The sequence below is a fragment of the Hyaloscypha bicolor genome, assembly GCF_002865645.1.
Source record: "Hyaloscypha bicolor E unplaced genomic scaffold K444scaffold_56, whole genome shotgun sequence".
NCBI classification, from domain to species: domain Eukaryota; kingdom Fungi; phylum Ascomycota; class Leotiomycetes; order Helotiales; family Hyaloscyphaceae; genus Hyaloscypha; species Hyaloscypha bicolor.
In genome coordinates, this window is record NW_020194558.1 from 2665962 (window position 1) to 2680663 (window position 14702).

The 14702-nt window shown below is 47.9% G+C and overlaps 6 protein-coding genes across 6 annotated transcripts; 4 read left to right on the top strand and 2 right to left on the bottom strand.

Annotated features, from left to right (window-relative positions):
- Positions 1 to 292: 292 nt before the first annotated feature.
- K444DRAFT_628723 (uncharacterized protein) lies at positions 293 to 1509 on the top strand (the record flags this gene model as incomplete). Its single annotated transcript, XM_024882955.1, has 3 exons — positions 293 to 875; positions 935 to 1213; positions 1355 to 1509. The coding sequence occupies 3 exons, from the start codon at positions 293 to 295 to the stop codon at positions 1507 to 1509; spliced, it is 1017 nt and encodes a 338-aa protein (XP_024738616.1).
- Positions 1510 to 2230: 721 nt separating this feature from the next.
- K444DRAFT_377476 (uncharacterized protein) lies at positions 2231 to 3743 on the top strand. Its single transcript, XM_024872319.1, has 3 exons — positions 2231 to 2401; positions 2472 to 3438; positions 3489 to 3743. The coding sequence occupies exons 2-3, from the start codon at positions 2532 to 2534 to the stop codon at positions 3560 to 3562; spliced, it is 981 nt and encodes a 326-aa protein (XP_024738617.1). The 5' UTR covers positions 2231 to 2401; positions 2472 to 2531; the 3' UTR covers positions 3563 to 3743.
- A 367-nt stretch (positions 3744 to 4110) lies between these two features.
- On the top strand, positions 4111 to 4916 carry K444DRAFT_559908 (YjgF-like protein). The gene is made up of 3 exons (XM_024876880.1): positions 4111 to 4237; positions 4292 to 4305; positions 4352 to 4916. The coding sequence occupies exons 1-3, from the start codon at positions 4195 to 4197 to the stop codon at positions 4679 to 4681; spliced, it is 387 nt and encodes a 128-aa protein (XP_024738618.1). The 5' UTR covers positions 4111 to 4194; the 3' UTR covers positions 4682 to 4916.
- Positions 4917 to 5335: 419 nt separating this feature from the next.
- K444DRAFT_611948 (uncharacterized protein) lies at positions 5336 to 5875 on the bottom strand (the record flags this gene model as incomplete). Its single annotated transcript, XM_024880040.1, has 2 exons — positions 5738 to 5875; positions 5336 to 5677 (listed from the first exon to the last, which is right to left on the bottom strand). Coding segments are annotated over exons 1-2 (230 nt in total), but the record flags the coding sequence as incomplete, so codon positions are not given.
- A 1031-nt stretch (positions 5876 to 6906) lies between these two features.
- Positions 6907 to 9678, bottom strand: K444DRAFT_662717 (uncharacterized protein; the record flags this gene model as incomplete). Its single annotated transcript, XM_024886735.1, has 5 exons — positions 6907 to 7855; positions 7923 to 8171; positions 8218 to 8245; positions 8296 to 8487; positions 8553 to 9678. The coding sequence occupies 5 exons, from the start codon at positions 9676 to 9678 to the stop codon at positions 6907 to 6909; spliced, it is 2544 nt and encodes an 847-aa protein (XP_024738620.1).
- Positions 9679 to 11613: 1935 nt separating this feature from the next.
- K444DRAFT_475159 (uncharacterized protein) lies at positions 11614 to 12000 on the top strand (the record flags this gene model as incomplete). Its single annotated transcript, XM_024872929.1, has 1 exon — positions 11614 to 12000. A coding segment is annotated over one exon (387 nt), but the record flags the coding sequence as incomplete, so codon positions are not given.
- Positions 12001 to 14702: the final 2702 nt, after the last annotated feature.

Consider the following 14702-nt stretch of genomic DNA (forward strand, 5'->3'; position numbering starts at 1 on the left):
TAGCGAGCCAGTTCTAGAGCATGAGAAATTGCAACATGTGAACAACTGTGAGACAAATCTTGAATACCTTCTAATCGATCGTATCGAATTAGCTCAATACGTTATTCCCACAATCAGTATATTCAACTTACCGATGCTCCATGTGAATGTTGGGTTTCGGACGAAGAGCCTATCCACCATGTCAACAAGTGAACAATGACCAACCACATCTCAGCCCAACATATAAGGGGCATAAAAAACTCCCCATCCAAACTTTTCTTGAACAAACGTAAACCGCATAACATTAAGCAAAATGTCAGAACCCCAGGAACCGGACAGCTTCAACCCCTATCAACAAATAAGCAACGCAGACCCCCACAAGAACTCACGGCCCGGTTCTATAGATTCCTGGGAACGACCCCGCTCCCCATCTTTAGTCACCAAATGCTCCATCTCACCTACCTCCCAGTATTCGCAGCATTCCCACCACCATGTTCCTTCCAGCCCCACACTCACAACACACTCTGTACCCGAACCGGGCGTCGGCAATCAACCATATCCCCCAAGCGCCGGCGCAGCCATAGCTGAACGTGTCTGGCCTTCGCACCAAGAACCCGGTGGTCATCGAACCGAGCCCACACTAGCACGAGGCATCTGGTCGTCCGCTGGTAGCGGGTCATCACAGTGGCTTCTCGCTATCCAAGTCATTCTGCAATACGAGTTCACCAACCCTGATCTACTGGAAGAGGCACTTGAGAGTCCGGGGTCAGGAGTGAACTGTGTTGGGAAGAGCCATCGCCATTTTTTGGATGGGAATCGAGGGCTAGCTAATGTGGGAGAGATGTTGATGAAACTGGTATTGGCAGACCAGTGTTATCTCTTCAAGATACCTGAGGGTAAAGCTCTCTGTCCCTGGAGGACAACGGGAAGGTGCTGATCACTAATGGTTTATTAGGTGACGCGGGCAATATTCTCGACAGACTGATTGGAAGAAAAAATCTCGCCTACATCTGTTGGAAATCTCAGATGGAGAAGTTTGTGAGACGGAAGAAGCCATTGAGACCGACGAAGCGGAAGAATATATTTTCGGTGGTGAAAGATGACGCCTCGAGGGAGGATCCTTCGAGGACAGCAGCTAGAGCGATACGAGCTATCATCGGAGCGATCTATTATGATGGTGGATTACAGGCGGCAAGGAGGGTTATGGCAGAGCTGGGGCTGATCATTAAGCCTGGTGAGTAGAAAGGAAACAGACGTGATAAGTTGACAGGAAGGTTGGCTGGAGCGGAACGGGACGGAACTACGTAATACATAGTTGCCTGACCTTTTGGGTGTGAGAACAATGAAGAGAGTATTGTATTTACCTTATGTTCAGAGTGCAAGGCTCGGGAGTTGAGTGAGATACTTGCCGAGGATGGGCAGCACGTGATTGACCACCCACCCATGCCAGCCAGCAGCTGTGTGAGGACAACGCTAAAAGGTTCGAGAGTCACTGCAACTCAAATAGGGAAGAGAACCAGAGCTCCATAAACTATACACGACGGACTCTGAGTTGCACGGATGCGATTCGAACGGAGAGGTTTGGGTTGTGGACAGCGATCTACGATAAGGGTAGGCGCTGGCCTTGCACCGAGGCGAGGGATCTCCACGATAAAGCAAGGATTAACTTGGTATGAAGACCATTCAAGACTTGGTTCCTGATTCATCAGCAATGGTGCATGCTTCAGACGACCTGCCATAGGGGCTTGGGCAATGTGAATCATCATCCTGAGCCTCGAAGAAGACGATGGAGTGCCTTAAGGGGTACTAGAGATATACGGCATGCATACCTCGAGACTTCGGGAGCAATTAAGTCTATCAGGAAGTAACAACTCGATCGATGCAAGCTTACTGCTCCATCTTGCGGAGCGTATGCCCATTTGGCCGAGACAGCTCAATATCAAAAGTCCTGGATGTGTGCACGGACCATGCCAGACTCCCCCGGAAGTTCGTGAATGGAATCGTGAAGTGAGTGATTGAGTGATATTTCCATCTCAGGAGGTCTCTGGGGGCTTGCCTCATTTGCGTGAAGGAGTGATGACATGTCGCTTAGGCCCAATCGAGGGGGTGCCTCCCACGCTGCAGAAAATTCACGCGCTCTGATTGGCCAGCACCTAGGACTCCGCACTTAAAAGGCTCGACACCCCCCCAACCACACCAACTTTCTTACACACTCTTCTTCCTGCGTGCAATCCATCAGAACCGAACCCCCCGTTATCAACAAACTCTTTCCGATTTGTTTGAGGCTCTTCGGACTCTTGTGAGGGCTTCCTCACCTGACTGATATCCGGTACCCTCGATTCTCTCTTATCGCTTGATTGTTCGAAGGGCACTCGCCCAAGGCACCACCCCTTCACCGAGAGTCATCAACATCTCACCGCCAGTGAGTGTTTCATCAATTCCACCCATCAATTCCACCCATTTCATCAACTTTCTCATCAGTATCAACTCAGACACTCGCTCAACCGCCGTCGACGATATTTTCAGCTCGCCAACATCGCAGCCCCACGCTTATGGAAGGCATGCCTGCCAGCCAACATCCCCACCCCGCAACACAGCAACTTGGTACCCAAGCGACGGCCGGATCCTATCCACAACAACCACCACCACAGGAAGCAACAAGAAAGCAGTCAGCTGACTTGCTTCTCCCAAAGGTTCCTGCAAGACCAACTTCCGCCTTTTTGAAGAAACACAAATCCAACAAAAAGGTCCGCTGGGACCACTCCGTCGTAGATAACGAGAAGACGCCAAAGGTTCCATCGGTGAGGCCACCAACCCCGCCGCTCCAAAAGAAAGTCGCTGGTCCTCCGAAAAGCTCGGCCCTGCCTCACCCGTCACAGACAACATCGACTTCGATTGGGCCTGTAGCAAACACCTCCGCAAAAATGTACTCACAGTCTGAACGACCGCCGCAAACTGTTCGTCCAAGTGGGCAGAGTACATACTCGGGTCCGGATCCGTGGTACCAACCTAATCCTATGAACCAGCCCGCCCCAGCTGTGGCATCGGGAAGACCAACGTATGTCCCAGCAACTCAGCGACCAGGCCAGCGTCTAGCGGCAAACTCTGCTTCGAAAAGAAAGGCCAATTCAGCCGGCAAAGTCGTCGAGATATTCTTATCAACTTCCAAAGGTCATCAAACGAAGACCCAAAAACCAGCAGGAACGACTTCTCGTGTCCCTCCAGCAGTTCCAGATGCACCACAACCCAGAACCCAAGGCCCTCCTCCGACTCCAAGAATCACAAGACTGCCAACCCCAGACTTGGCAGAGGTCAGTGGGACGACATTCTGTACCTGTGATGCTAAAAACTGCAACAAACCCGTCCATTTGTATACGGATGCCCAAGAAAGTAAAAACGTCTGTACTTGCGACGGCACGAACTGCAACAAGCTCTTCCACGTCAAGATGAACGTCCAAAGTAAGAAACCTTCTGGGCCATCGACACAATGACACCGCTAATCAACTCAGTGGAAGAGGCTAAGGCATACATGAAGGGTGTGAATGTAGGGAGGCATGGCCGAGCCCACCGGGTGAGGAGATAGTGAGGGATTGTACTGAAGCCCGCGCAGTGGGAGGCTGTCAGCTGATGGGGGGACCTGGCGTTTAGCTGGACCCGTTGGCCATTTTGACTTTGTCCTTAAAAACGTAGCTTTCCTTGGAACCCCAGGATATCTTTGATGATCATGAATATAACCATATCTCCAACCTGTCTCTCATGTATTTCGTGTGCAGTCGCTGTGATCGAGCTTGACTTGTCGAAGGCTGAGATATTCGTGTGCACGGCTCGTTCCAGGCAGGCTCTCCCCTAGTTTTGCTGTGAAGTATGGAATGCTCTGCGACCGGTGACTTCCAGGGCTTACACACACGCCGCGACCGCCCTTAATTCGTCCAGAAAGGCTCCTCTATGCAACAGCTGGCCCGCAGGTGTCATGGTGGTCGCTATGTGGTGTTGGAGAAGTTAACATGTCGTCTGGATTTCCTCGTTAAAAAGGGTGGACACGCACGGCGGAACTTCGGTGTTTCGAGTCATGAGTCCTTCCCCGCGCGCCAACCCCCCACCTTCTTCTACCCCTTACTATAAAAGTCAGAAGAAGTACCGAAAACCTCAAAACTCACAAAACTTCTCGAATTCAACTACCACATTTCCACATCTATCTTGCAGAATCAGAACACAATGGCAGACTTCAAGCCCGTCTTCACCAAAGATGCTGCTTTCCGTAAGCTCTAACCCGTTTCCTCCCTCCGCAAACAGGCACTAACACCTCCAACAGCAGCAGGACCTTACGTACGCTCCTCATTCCCTCCCAATTCCCCTCTCTAACACCACCCAGTCTCAAGCAGTAGCCACCTCCTCAACCATCTACTGCTCAGGCCAAATCCCCTGCACACCGACCGGCCAAATCCTGACCCTTGAATCCTCCACCATCTCCGCCATGACCGAGCTCTGCATCAACAACCTCTCCGCGGTTCTCAAAGCAGCTGGCTCCTCAATCGAGAAGGTTGTGAAAGTCAACGTGTTTTTGACTACGATGGATAATTTCGCAGAGATGAATGCGGCTTATGAGAAATTTTTCAAGCATAAGCCGGCTAGGAGCTGTGTAGCGGTTTATCAGTTGCCGAAGGGGGTGCCGATTGAGATTGAGTGTATTGCTTTGGCATAAGGTGGTGATGGGTGATTTGTAGAGTCGTGACATGGAAGGGGGGAAATGCGAAGATGATTGGTGATGAAGGGTTGATAGAGCTTAAAAATTAGATTTCGTTGGGAAGGAATTATCTTTCTGAAAAATTGTGAGATTTTTGTTGCGGCATAGTTGCACGCATGCAACACATTTGGAATATCACCATGACGAAGAAAGCACGCGCCTCCGGTTAGTCGTGATACACCGAAATCCGGGCCGAAAATCAATGTTTTTTATATTAACTTCCACAGCAGTGACAATCAAGTTTTTACAATTTTATCGAGGGTAATCCTATGGACTGCGCATTAACTGATGTTATTTTTTTTAAGGGAACCTAAGTGTGCTGGCTGTTGAAGAAAGTAATGGGGGGGTTGATTTTCGGCCCAGATTTCGGTGTATCACGACTAACCGGAGGCACTTGGAAAGGTATCCATTTGTCCGGTGAGACATGTCCGAGGTACGTACCGCTTAGCTGTGATGCCTGGCGCTGGACATGTCTCACCGGACGAAGGGATACTTGGTTTTAGGTAAGCCAGCTTCTCTTTCTTGCACAAGTTCCCTTGAAAGCAAAAGTCATATTCCCCGCAAACAAGAAGGTATTCTTTGTCAAGATTTACTGCATTAAATGAGTGCTAGCAGTTTTCAACCACAAGGTGTCTGAACAAATAGTGCCAAAGCCTCCTTTCCCGGAGCCCATCTCTTTCCAATGCAAATTCCATGACTAACAAGCATTGATCCAAAAAGAATGTCCAAGTCCCCTCATTATTGAACTCTCACCAGCATTTTGTCCCAACTCAGCTACTTAGCTCCAGCACGACTGCCACCACCTCCACCACCTGGCTTTCCATCTCCAATACCAGCATTGCCAAATCCGGAAGAGGTGTTGGTGGTGCCAAAGTTGACATTCGAATTTCGATCACCAGCAGATTGAGCACGTGCTGAGAAGCCGTTAGAGGACATGTCGCCCCCGGCCTTGGCCTTTGAAGCGAGCTGGTCAGTCCAATATACAGATTCCATAAAAGGAGCAGAAATTTTTACCCGGCCAGCCTGGATGCGAGAAGCATCACCCTTTGTCATCTGGTTGGGAGGCATCGTGTCGGTGAGGTTTCGGGCAGCTTGCTGAAGGAGCACTGGGGCAGCAGAATTTGTGGTGAGGTTTACGTTCGAGAAATTGTTTGTGTGTGTTGGAAGTATGGATTGAGGCTGATGGAGGATGTTTGAAAAGAAGTCGGAAGTTGATACATCTCATTCTCAATTGGCTTTCCATGGATGCAGCAAACCCGTGAACATCTCATCCCCCTTCAACGGCAATCCACTGCTGCTGCCTGATATCAGATTCAAAGTCGTATGTGTGGGAATGCAGCGCTCTGGATCGAGGCAGAATTGATCCAGGGGTTTCCTTGAGATGACGAGTTGGGCAGGAAAGAATCTGGATTTCTTTTTCCCCAACCCGTTATTAGGCGCCGGATTTGGTTCTTTGCTTGAGAATCTGCTGTGTGGGAGAACTTCTGTCATCATTTCACCACCCGGTATGGACTATTGCATGAGAGTCGCTTCGAGAGAAGATCTCGTGCCAGTCGACAAACGGAATTGAGGAATTCGAGAGGTTGGCAGAGGAATATCTACGAAAATTCCCGCTTTGCTCTCAATGGTTTCGGACATTGCTAAAGTCTGACTCAACTTTCAAGGGCGAGTTCTACCAGGATCTGGAAAGTGCAATCGAAGTGTCTGATGCTGCCTTTGGCTTTGAAGCAGAGGCTTTGAAGCAGCGGTCTAGGCTCAATTCAGTTTTGAGTTCCGACCTGGAAGCTCCCTGAAAGCTCTGTAAATCAAACCCTTGTTGATATCTTGGTTGTCTTTCAACCGACAGGGGATGGCCACAAGTGATGAGATCACCAGATATGACACGTGACTAGACATCGATCTGACATTCCAGTTGCTCAGGAACATGAGGAGATCAAGAATCGAAGTTCCGCAAAATCTATCAGGTTTATCTCTTTTTCTGGAATTTCTCCCTAAATATAGTTCAACATTCTATTCCCAAGATTTGAGGAAAGTTGAGAAAAGGTCACGTGAATACTGCAAAATATATCCCCCCCATCCGAAAGAAAAGTAACATTCTTCTCTACGCTATCCAGGATCTAAAATTATGAGATCTTTCAAATGCAATCCGCTGGTTTGGTAAATGAATAGAATGCAATTCCGTCCTAGAAAGGTCCACCGGGATACTCCGGTAGTTTCCGACATTCGTCAAGCCTCGTTTCCAATTCTTGTCCCTGCTCTCCTTCTGGCAACTCATGGATTACCTGAAGATGTGCTCTCATCTCACGCCGGAGATTGAATATACCCTTCCCATCAATTCTGCATTCGTCGTCCGAACAGATGTATACTGTGCAGCATGCAAAGCGCTCCCAACGATCAGGGTCGTCTCTGATACGTTGCCGACGCTGTTTCACGAGTTGAGTCGCCAATTCCCGTAGTTGCTCTTGAACTTGGAGCTTCCCGAGCTCAATATCAGTGCAGCGAGTTATGTATTCGAAAGTTGAGCACTTTCCTCCCATTCCATCATCCCTGTTCGTTTTACACTCGTCAAATGGAACATTCCCGAGATCTCCCTCCACGTTGAAACGAAAGTACTGGAAGCTTTTTGGGCCATCGGCAAGACGCCTAGCCCTTTCTTGAACTAACAGGTGTATCTCCTCACAATCCAGCGCTGCTATACTGTCCGGTTTTAGAAGTCTGAATACTTCACGCTGCATAATCAGCGAGGGCAGCCCCCGTCCCTTCCCGAAAAGAAACACTGGCAAGGGGGGCTTTCCAGCGCCAAAACTGGCTGACATTATTGGGGAGTTCTTATGTAACCGGAATATTTCTTCCAAGGCTTCAAATGTAGGGTTCACTCCAGCGCCACCATCAAAAGAAAAATCGCCTTCGCTTATTGCAGCTTCGAAAAACGTAGGGTCGACTATGGTAGTAAACCAAACACCCCGTATGGTATGATTTATATCCCATCCGTAATTTCGAAGAGGATTATCAGGATCGAATTCTTCTATCTTGTAGGACCTGAATAAGTATAGGCACTCAAATTCTCGTTGATTTGGTGTTGTTTCATCTGGTTGACTGGTTATCCTCTCTTTACGGACTGCGAGGACAATTCTGCAAGCGGAATTTAGTCTGGATTCAAGGTGGGGGGGGGGGGGGCATTTTCGGCCGTTCTACTCACGTTCGGCATAAATCAGGTGGAGATAGGAACCTCTTGAATTTGACTGCTTGCACAGATTGACTATGACTCGGTGTCCTTTCTGAAATAATGGTGTCAATGGCAGAGGGGAGGATGGATTTATTATACTTCGGCCGTGGAAATCCAAAAACATTAATCCTTCTCTCAAATAGCTCTGAAGATATCCTCTTAAAATTTTCCAGGCATTCTTGAACGGACATACGCAAACGCGAGAGCATTATGGCGGCAATACTAGGAAAAGATCAGAAAGTTCTATCAAGTAGTAGCAAAATCATACCCTCCGGTACCTGCACCCACGATGTAATCTATAGAAGCTCAGTTTCATAAAATCCCGGCAGCATTAAGAAGTATTTACCAAAATAGTGGCATGGAAGGAAGACAACGAGGGAGGACTCATCTAGACTCATTTTATTGGCGGAACCTGGTCGCCCAAATGGATGGAAGCTGGTCATATGTGCGTCGTTATATTCCAGTTCTATTCGTCTTATTGCGGTCATAAGAGCCCTTAACATTAGAAGACTGGCGTAACTTCGTACGCCCCCCCTCTCTACAAACAATCAGTAATTTGCCATAGAACGGTAAATGGGATGGGTCAGGGCCACGGGCGCTCACCAAGCGTGAAAGCCGACTTTTGTTCCCAACTTTCATGGACTATGTGGCTCCGAGCCTCATGGCTTGAATTTGTAGAAATCCCTTCGGTCCGATATTCTTGATCGAATGTAATATGGGGACTTGGAGTGCGTTCCGGTGAAAATGTGCGCTTTTTCTCCGATAGGTGGACGTTAACATTCTCCAATCGCCAATCCTGCACCAAATTTTCGTCCTTAGAGAATGTCTCTACCGTAGCTCGGAGAAAGTTTTGTACGTCATGGTCCGCAAAAACATCTTCCTGGCTGTTCAATTCCAATTGAGCAATGGTTGCACCAATCTCTGTTATACATTCCAGCTTCACTTCCCTTTCAGCCTCTTCTACACAAGAAAGTGCAGTGCCCAACGGGCTGGCAAGTGCCAAAGTGCACCCATCTTTTAGTAGAATCCTCCTGTTGACTTTGTTCATCCTCAGGGCTGTAACAGCGGCCAAACGTGGAGGAAGGTCCTCCGTTTTGAGAACGGTTGTAAACATGGCTTTTGCTTCGCCGTATTTACCCTGGCCTATGAGAGAATCCCCGATGGCTACAGTCAAATAGGCTAAGTCAGTTCGCATCTTTAAGTCATTACCCTTCATCGTTAACAATGTTAAGGCACGCTTTCCAGTGGATTCTCCCTTTTCATCCTCTTGCAGAGCATTGAAACATTTGACAAGCTCTGCTGAGAGATAACCGAACTCAATCAGTCTGAAAGCGCCCCTGGACTTCAGAAGTGCGTCTTTTAACAATGAAGTGGCAAGGTCAAACTTCCTTCTTCTAGCCAAACCGCACCCCAAACTTGCTCTGATAACGGGTAAGTTGTCAAGCCTATGGATGAAATGCTCTGGGACCGCTTTTCGTGACAAGGCGATGTGTAGTACTGCCTTCAAAGGAGAAATACTGCCTTGTGCTTGTTCTGTCCAGCCATCGATAAGGTCGAGAAGCTTCCTTTGGTCAGGAAACCGGGGTCCGAAGTTGAGAAAAGCATCCAAATCAAGACCAACCATAATTGAGGCAGATGACTTGTTTGCCTCCATACCGTTTAAAATACCCTCTAATTTTAACTCCGCATCTGACAGGTATCGCATGGTCTCCTCGTGAAACAGTAGCATCTTTCCCTCTTCACTGTTTCTTGCTTTGGGCTCCAAGATTTGAGAGAGTTTGCAATCTTCGGTATAAACCCCGTGATAGATTGAATGAAGTCCAAGCCGGTGGAGATCTTTTGCAGAGCTGCCTCGACAGAGTCAGTTTGTGTTGTTCGGAGCCAAGAGTTGGGAAGGACTTCAAGAAATGACTTGCAGGTTATCCAAACTCAACCCAACACTTTCTTTGCTATAAATAACATTGAAAAATGGGAGTACCGTCGTACGTATAAGGTCTCGGCAATGCAGTGAAAGAAGTTCCCACAGTGGCTCAGAGTAGGGGTCAGGTAATGACCATACCACCAATTTGATAAGGTCCGAGGTAGCTTGGAGAAGATGGGCAGCTTGACACTCAGCTATCATTTTGTGTTTCAAGCGCTCATCCAAAGATAAGTAAAGCAAGTTATCCCGGAAATTTTTGGTAAGACATCCATTTTTCAGAAGAGATTGTAGGTCTTCGTTGAAGCACCAAATCGGACAAGGAACGAGGGGTAAGGCGTAAGGCATGCTCTCTCTTAAAAGACCAGCACTGATCTCGGTAGGTGGTCCGAAACATCCTATGGCAGAACTGGGGAATTGAGGAATATCTGGTATCTTCGTACTTGCAATTGATTTCTGCAGCAAGGCCTTGAACTCCGATTGTCCGTCGCTGGGAAGGATAAGATTGAGATCACCGGAAGAGTCCCATCGTTTTTGAGAGAAACCGGACCGAAAAAATATGAAGGCTGGAACCTCGCTTGTTCGACTAGATGCTAGAAGCAGACACATTCGGCGAGTAAGGTCCGAGATCTTATGTATATCGAGGCAAGAGCTTGGAAGATATTGACAGATTAGCCGTCGGAAGTGAAAGTTGCTTCAATACGGTTCGACATATGCATACCTCATATTTTCCTCCGTTGTCTGCAGAGCACTGCAGCCTTATTGTTGACAAGTAATCGAACAGACATTGGCAAGGGAGTGAGTGCTATTTGCCCGTATTCAAGAATCAGATCGATGCAAGCATTTGAAACAGTGAGACTAACTAGTAATCAACCCTCTGTAGAGCCTCTGGGATTGTGATCCATGATGCGTGCCTTCGGAATGGATTTTGGATTCGTTTGAGGGTTGCAGGATATTTGAGGTGGATATTGATATTCATTGGTGATAATTCGCCCCTGCCATTCCCGCCCAAACTTCATCTCTACCTAATTTTACTGGTTGGCACGTGAAGCTGTGCAGGTTTTTGCTTTTTTGTGAACAAGACAATGCTCTTGCGCCGAAATGAGGCTTGCTATCTAACTGGCCAAAATGGTCAGCTGAGCTTGGCTGTGTAACGTGAGTTGCTTTTGATTGGGCTCGATTTAGATATTTCTGCATCTTCTCTGCGCCTTTGTATGCATTATTTGATTTCCTTCCAATCCCTCTGTCAAGAAATATAGAGACAGAGTTCGTGGTTATCAGAATCAACAAGAACCTCCTTCACATATACCGCACCTTCCCCAAGACTAGGGATACAGAAGAGCGATGGCAACTAAGAGCGCGAAGAGCATCCGGATTCGGGGGTTATCTCCTGAAACCACTGAGCGCAACCTCGAGGATATAGCCTCGAGCCTGCTGAAGTGCGGGGCAATTTCTCTGAACAGCGTGAGAATTAACCCACGGGTAGATGAAAGTGGCTGACAGCATGCTAGCGTCAGGTTGACTTCTCACTTGAATTACAAGGGAGCACAAAGACAGCTTCGATCACTTTTCAAAAGCCGGACGAGAAAAAGAAGGCAAAAAAACGAAAAGAAAAGATCCCGAAGCCAGCGGAAATTGATGACAAGTTCCTCAACCTCACGGTTCTGCACTGTCCAAGTGACCATGATCTTGAGTATATCCATTTCGCCTCAAGTACCATTCTGATCATCTGCTGACGAGCTCAGCATATGCGCAGTCCATGGTCTCAACGGGAACGCTTTCGATACTTGGATGGCAGAGAATGGAAGGATGTGGCTTCGTGACTTTTTACCGAAAGACTCACCCTTTGATCGAAGTCGAATTATGACCTTTGGGTATACTTCCACGCTAGTCGACAAACGCAAGCTTACCGACCGTTTCGAGGACTATTCAGACCAACTGATCAGCCAAATCATTCGACTGAGGGGCTCGAGCTCAGAACGGAAACGCCCTCTCATATTCATTTGCCATTCGATGGGCGGTCTTGTGGCAAGGCTGGCAATGACTCGAATGCATACTATGCCGAACAAGTTCAAGGGACTCTCTCTCGAAGAATGCGGTATACTTTTCTTGAGCACTCCACACCTCGGGTCTCTGCAGGCAGATCGAAGCCCATTCCTTATCGCACTCGGTGAAGGACTCGTCGGTCTGCGTACAGGAGTGATCAAGGAGCTTCAGTCCTTCAATGCTTCATCAGTAGATAATACTGATATCTTCCAAGCTATGGAAATTAAGCCAGTGCTTCAGTGTTTTTGCGAATCAGAGCCCACCCAGGTTCTCGGGAAAGGGCGTCTGGTAAGAACGTTCACACCATCAAGGGGACCTCACTTATGTTCTTTTAGGTTGTTACTCAGGTCTCAGCTGGGTTCTTGAACCAGAGCGCGGAGAAAATCTGGGAGACAGATCATCATACAGTTTGTAAATTCAAGCATACACTTGACGGCTACCAGGCTGTTTTGGATGGTCTCAAAAAGATCAAAAGCGATCTGGCAATGAGATTGGCGACTGGCCAAGCAGGGCCCCCAAATGTATAGCTTACCTGAGACCATTGGTATTGCAAGAATTAGCAATTATTCGCTTTCTGACACCAGCTAGTTTAGCGTACCAGGCCGCCCAAACGTGACTGCGCACAGTTTCCCCTCTCACGAAAAGCACTTCTTGGGCGTTGAGAAATATGGGCGACGGCAGTTCGTTGGACAAACCAAGTTACTTGAAGACATTGACGCCCACCTCAAAAACCAGAACCAGCCCACTGCAGTTGTGGGTATTGGGGGAATCGGGTACAGTAACACATTGTCCTCAAATACGCATTAGTCAAACTAAACCATAGCACAGGAAGACTGAAATACTTCTCAAGATAGCTTCCCAACGTCGTGGTCAACAAAACATCTTTTTCCTTCCAGCCTCAGACTTTGATTCATTCCAAAAAGCCTTCAACGAAATGGCACAGGTAATTGGACACGATATCTTGAAAGACCGCCACTCTTACCCGGAATTGCATCAACTTTGGACCAACCTCGGAGAGTCTGGGCAGGCCAGGGAATTCAAAAAATGGCTGAGTTCTCCACAAAACAATGACAACATCATAATCATAGACGATCTAGATGGTCTCCGAGATGACAAAATCATTTTAGAATGTTTGCCTGAGGGAGACAAGTCAATCATATACTCCGCCAGGGATCCCACCATTGCCACATCTCGTTTATTCCAATGCGAGCGGGTAACGGTCCCACCCATGGCCTCCACCGACATAAGGGAACTCTTGGAAACAGAGTCAAGGAAAATCGGGCTTGCGTTATCTCCACAAGAGCTCGAAGGGGTTGTTGATATTGTGGATGGGCATCCCCTTGCTGCCTCACGTGCACTTTCATACATGGAACAAATGGCTTTCGAAAGGAGTGGTTTGGGCCCAGCCCTATCAGCACGCGCCTTCATTGACATTTTTGCAAGTTCGGACTGGGAGTCGAGAAATGAGTTTCTGAAACACAAAATTCACTTCGGCCCTTCGATTCACGAGATCTTTGAAGTATCGATACAGCGATTGGATGAGGCAAAGAAAGATCCTATTTTGCAGCTGATCAACGCCCTTGGGTTTATTTGCGGATCGAAACCGAAGGCCTTGGACTGCTACGACTTTCTCTCCATTGAACGGCCCTGGGTCAAGGATTTTCAAGCAACGGCCCCAAACTACGAACTATTCAACACTGGATTAAAAGGCAAAAGCGGACTTTTTCAGGAACTTGTGAAGGTCTCGCTGGTCTTTAAACCCTTTCCAGACCGTGCGCTGCTGCGATTCCACCCTATCTGGCTAGAATGCATCCGTCAACGATGTGGTGCTGGAGGTAGACTTCTCTGGCTCAAACAGATTATTTTCATCTGCTGCGAAACAAAAAAACATACTGCTGAGAAGTCCGACATCATGGATCTCTACGCGGAGAATTGTCTGAACATTGCTCGGGGTTTCGATATCGACGCTGATGTACTTGCCACATCTGAAGAGTCAAGGCGATGGATAGCAAAGAAAAGTAAACAGAAAGCAAGGTGAAATTGAAAACAAAGAAACACCCCACATCGTCGCACTGACAAGCACCCAAATTTCAGCGCATGAATGTCATGGCTTCCAGGAAGCAAAGGTGCAATTGATATTCGTAAGATCGTACTTGACAGCGATTCAGTGCTTCTCGTTATCGATTCGCGAGCAATGCGCTTGGAAATCTCGGCTTCTCTTCTTCACCGGCGTGAGGGAATAGCTCGGCCACATAATTTGACCAGTAGAAGATGGACTCGTCCTGAATTTGGTGTGTGTGGAATTGAATGTTGTACGGAATGCAGCTATTGTGAAAGAGACCCACGCCCAAGGCTCTGATTCACCAGATCATCTCATTGTAAGTACAACTTGGACATTCCTGGTGGTGAGGAAACATGCCAAGTCGCACACTTTAGCATCTAAATCATGCCTTATCGCTTAAAATTTCCTGACGCAGATGTCCATCGATTTGAGTAGTGGTCGAAAGCAAATGTGGCCTGCGGATCTGGGGCTGAGAAATCGACAACACTTCGATGACTCCACGAGCATCACGCCACGACCATGCGAGTTTTAATTCCTCACTTACCGAGTCCTTCGTTTAATTCCTAATCTACACCAAGTTGATTGGGATTTTCCCTCCCAGTAGCCTGAGCTGGATTCCTTCTCCATCTTTCAAGGCATTATTCTTGCTAAGTTTGGTCCGGCGGCTCATCTGAAGCTTGAGTTTTGTGGGTTTTGACAGCAGATGTTTGGATGGCCTATCATGACG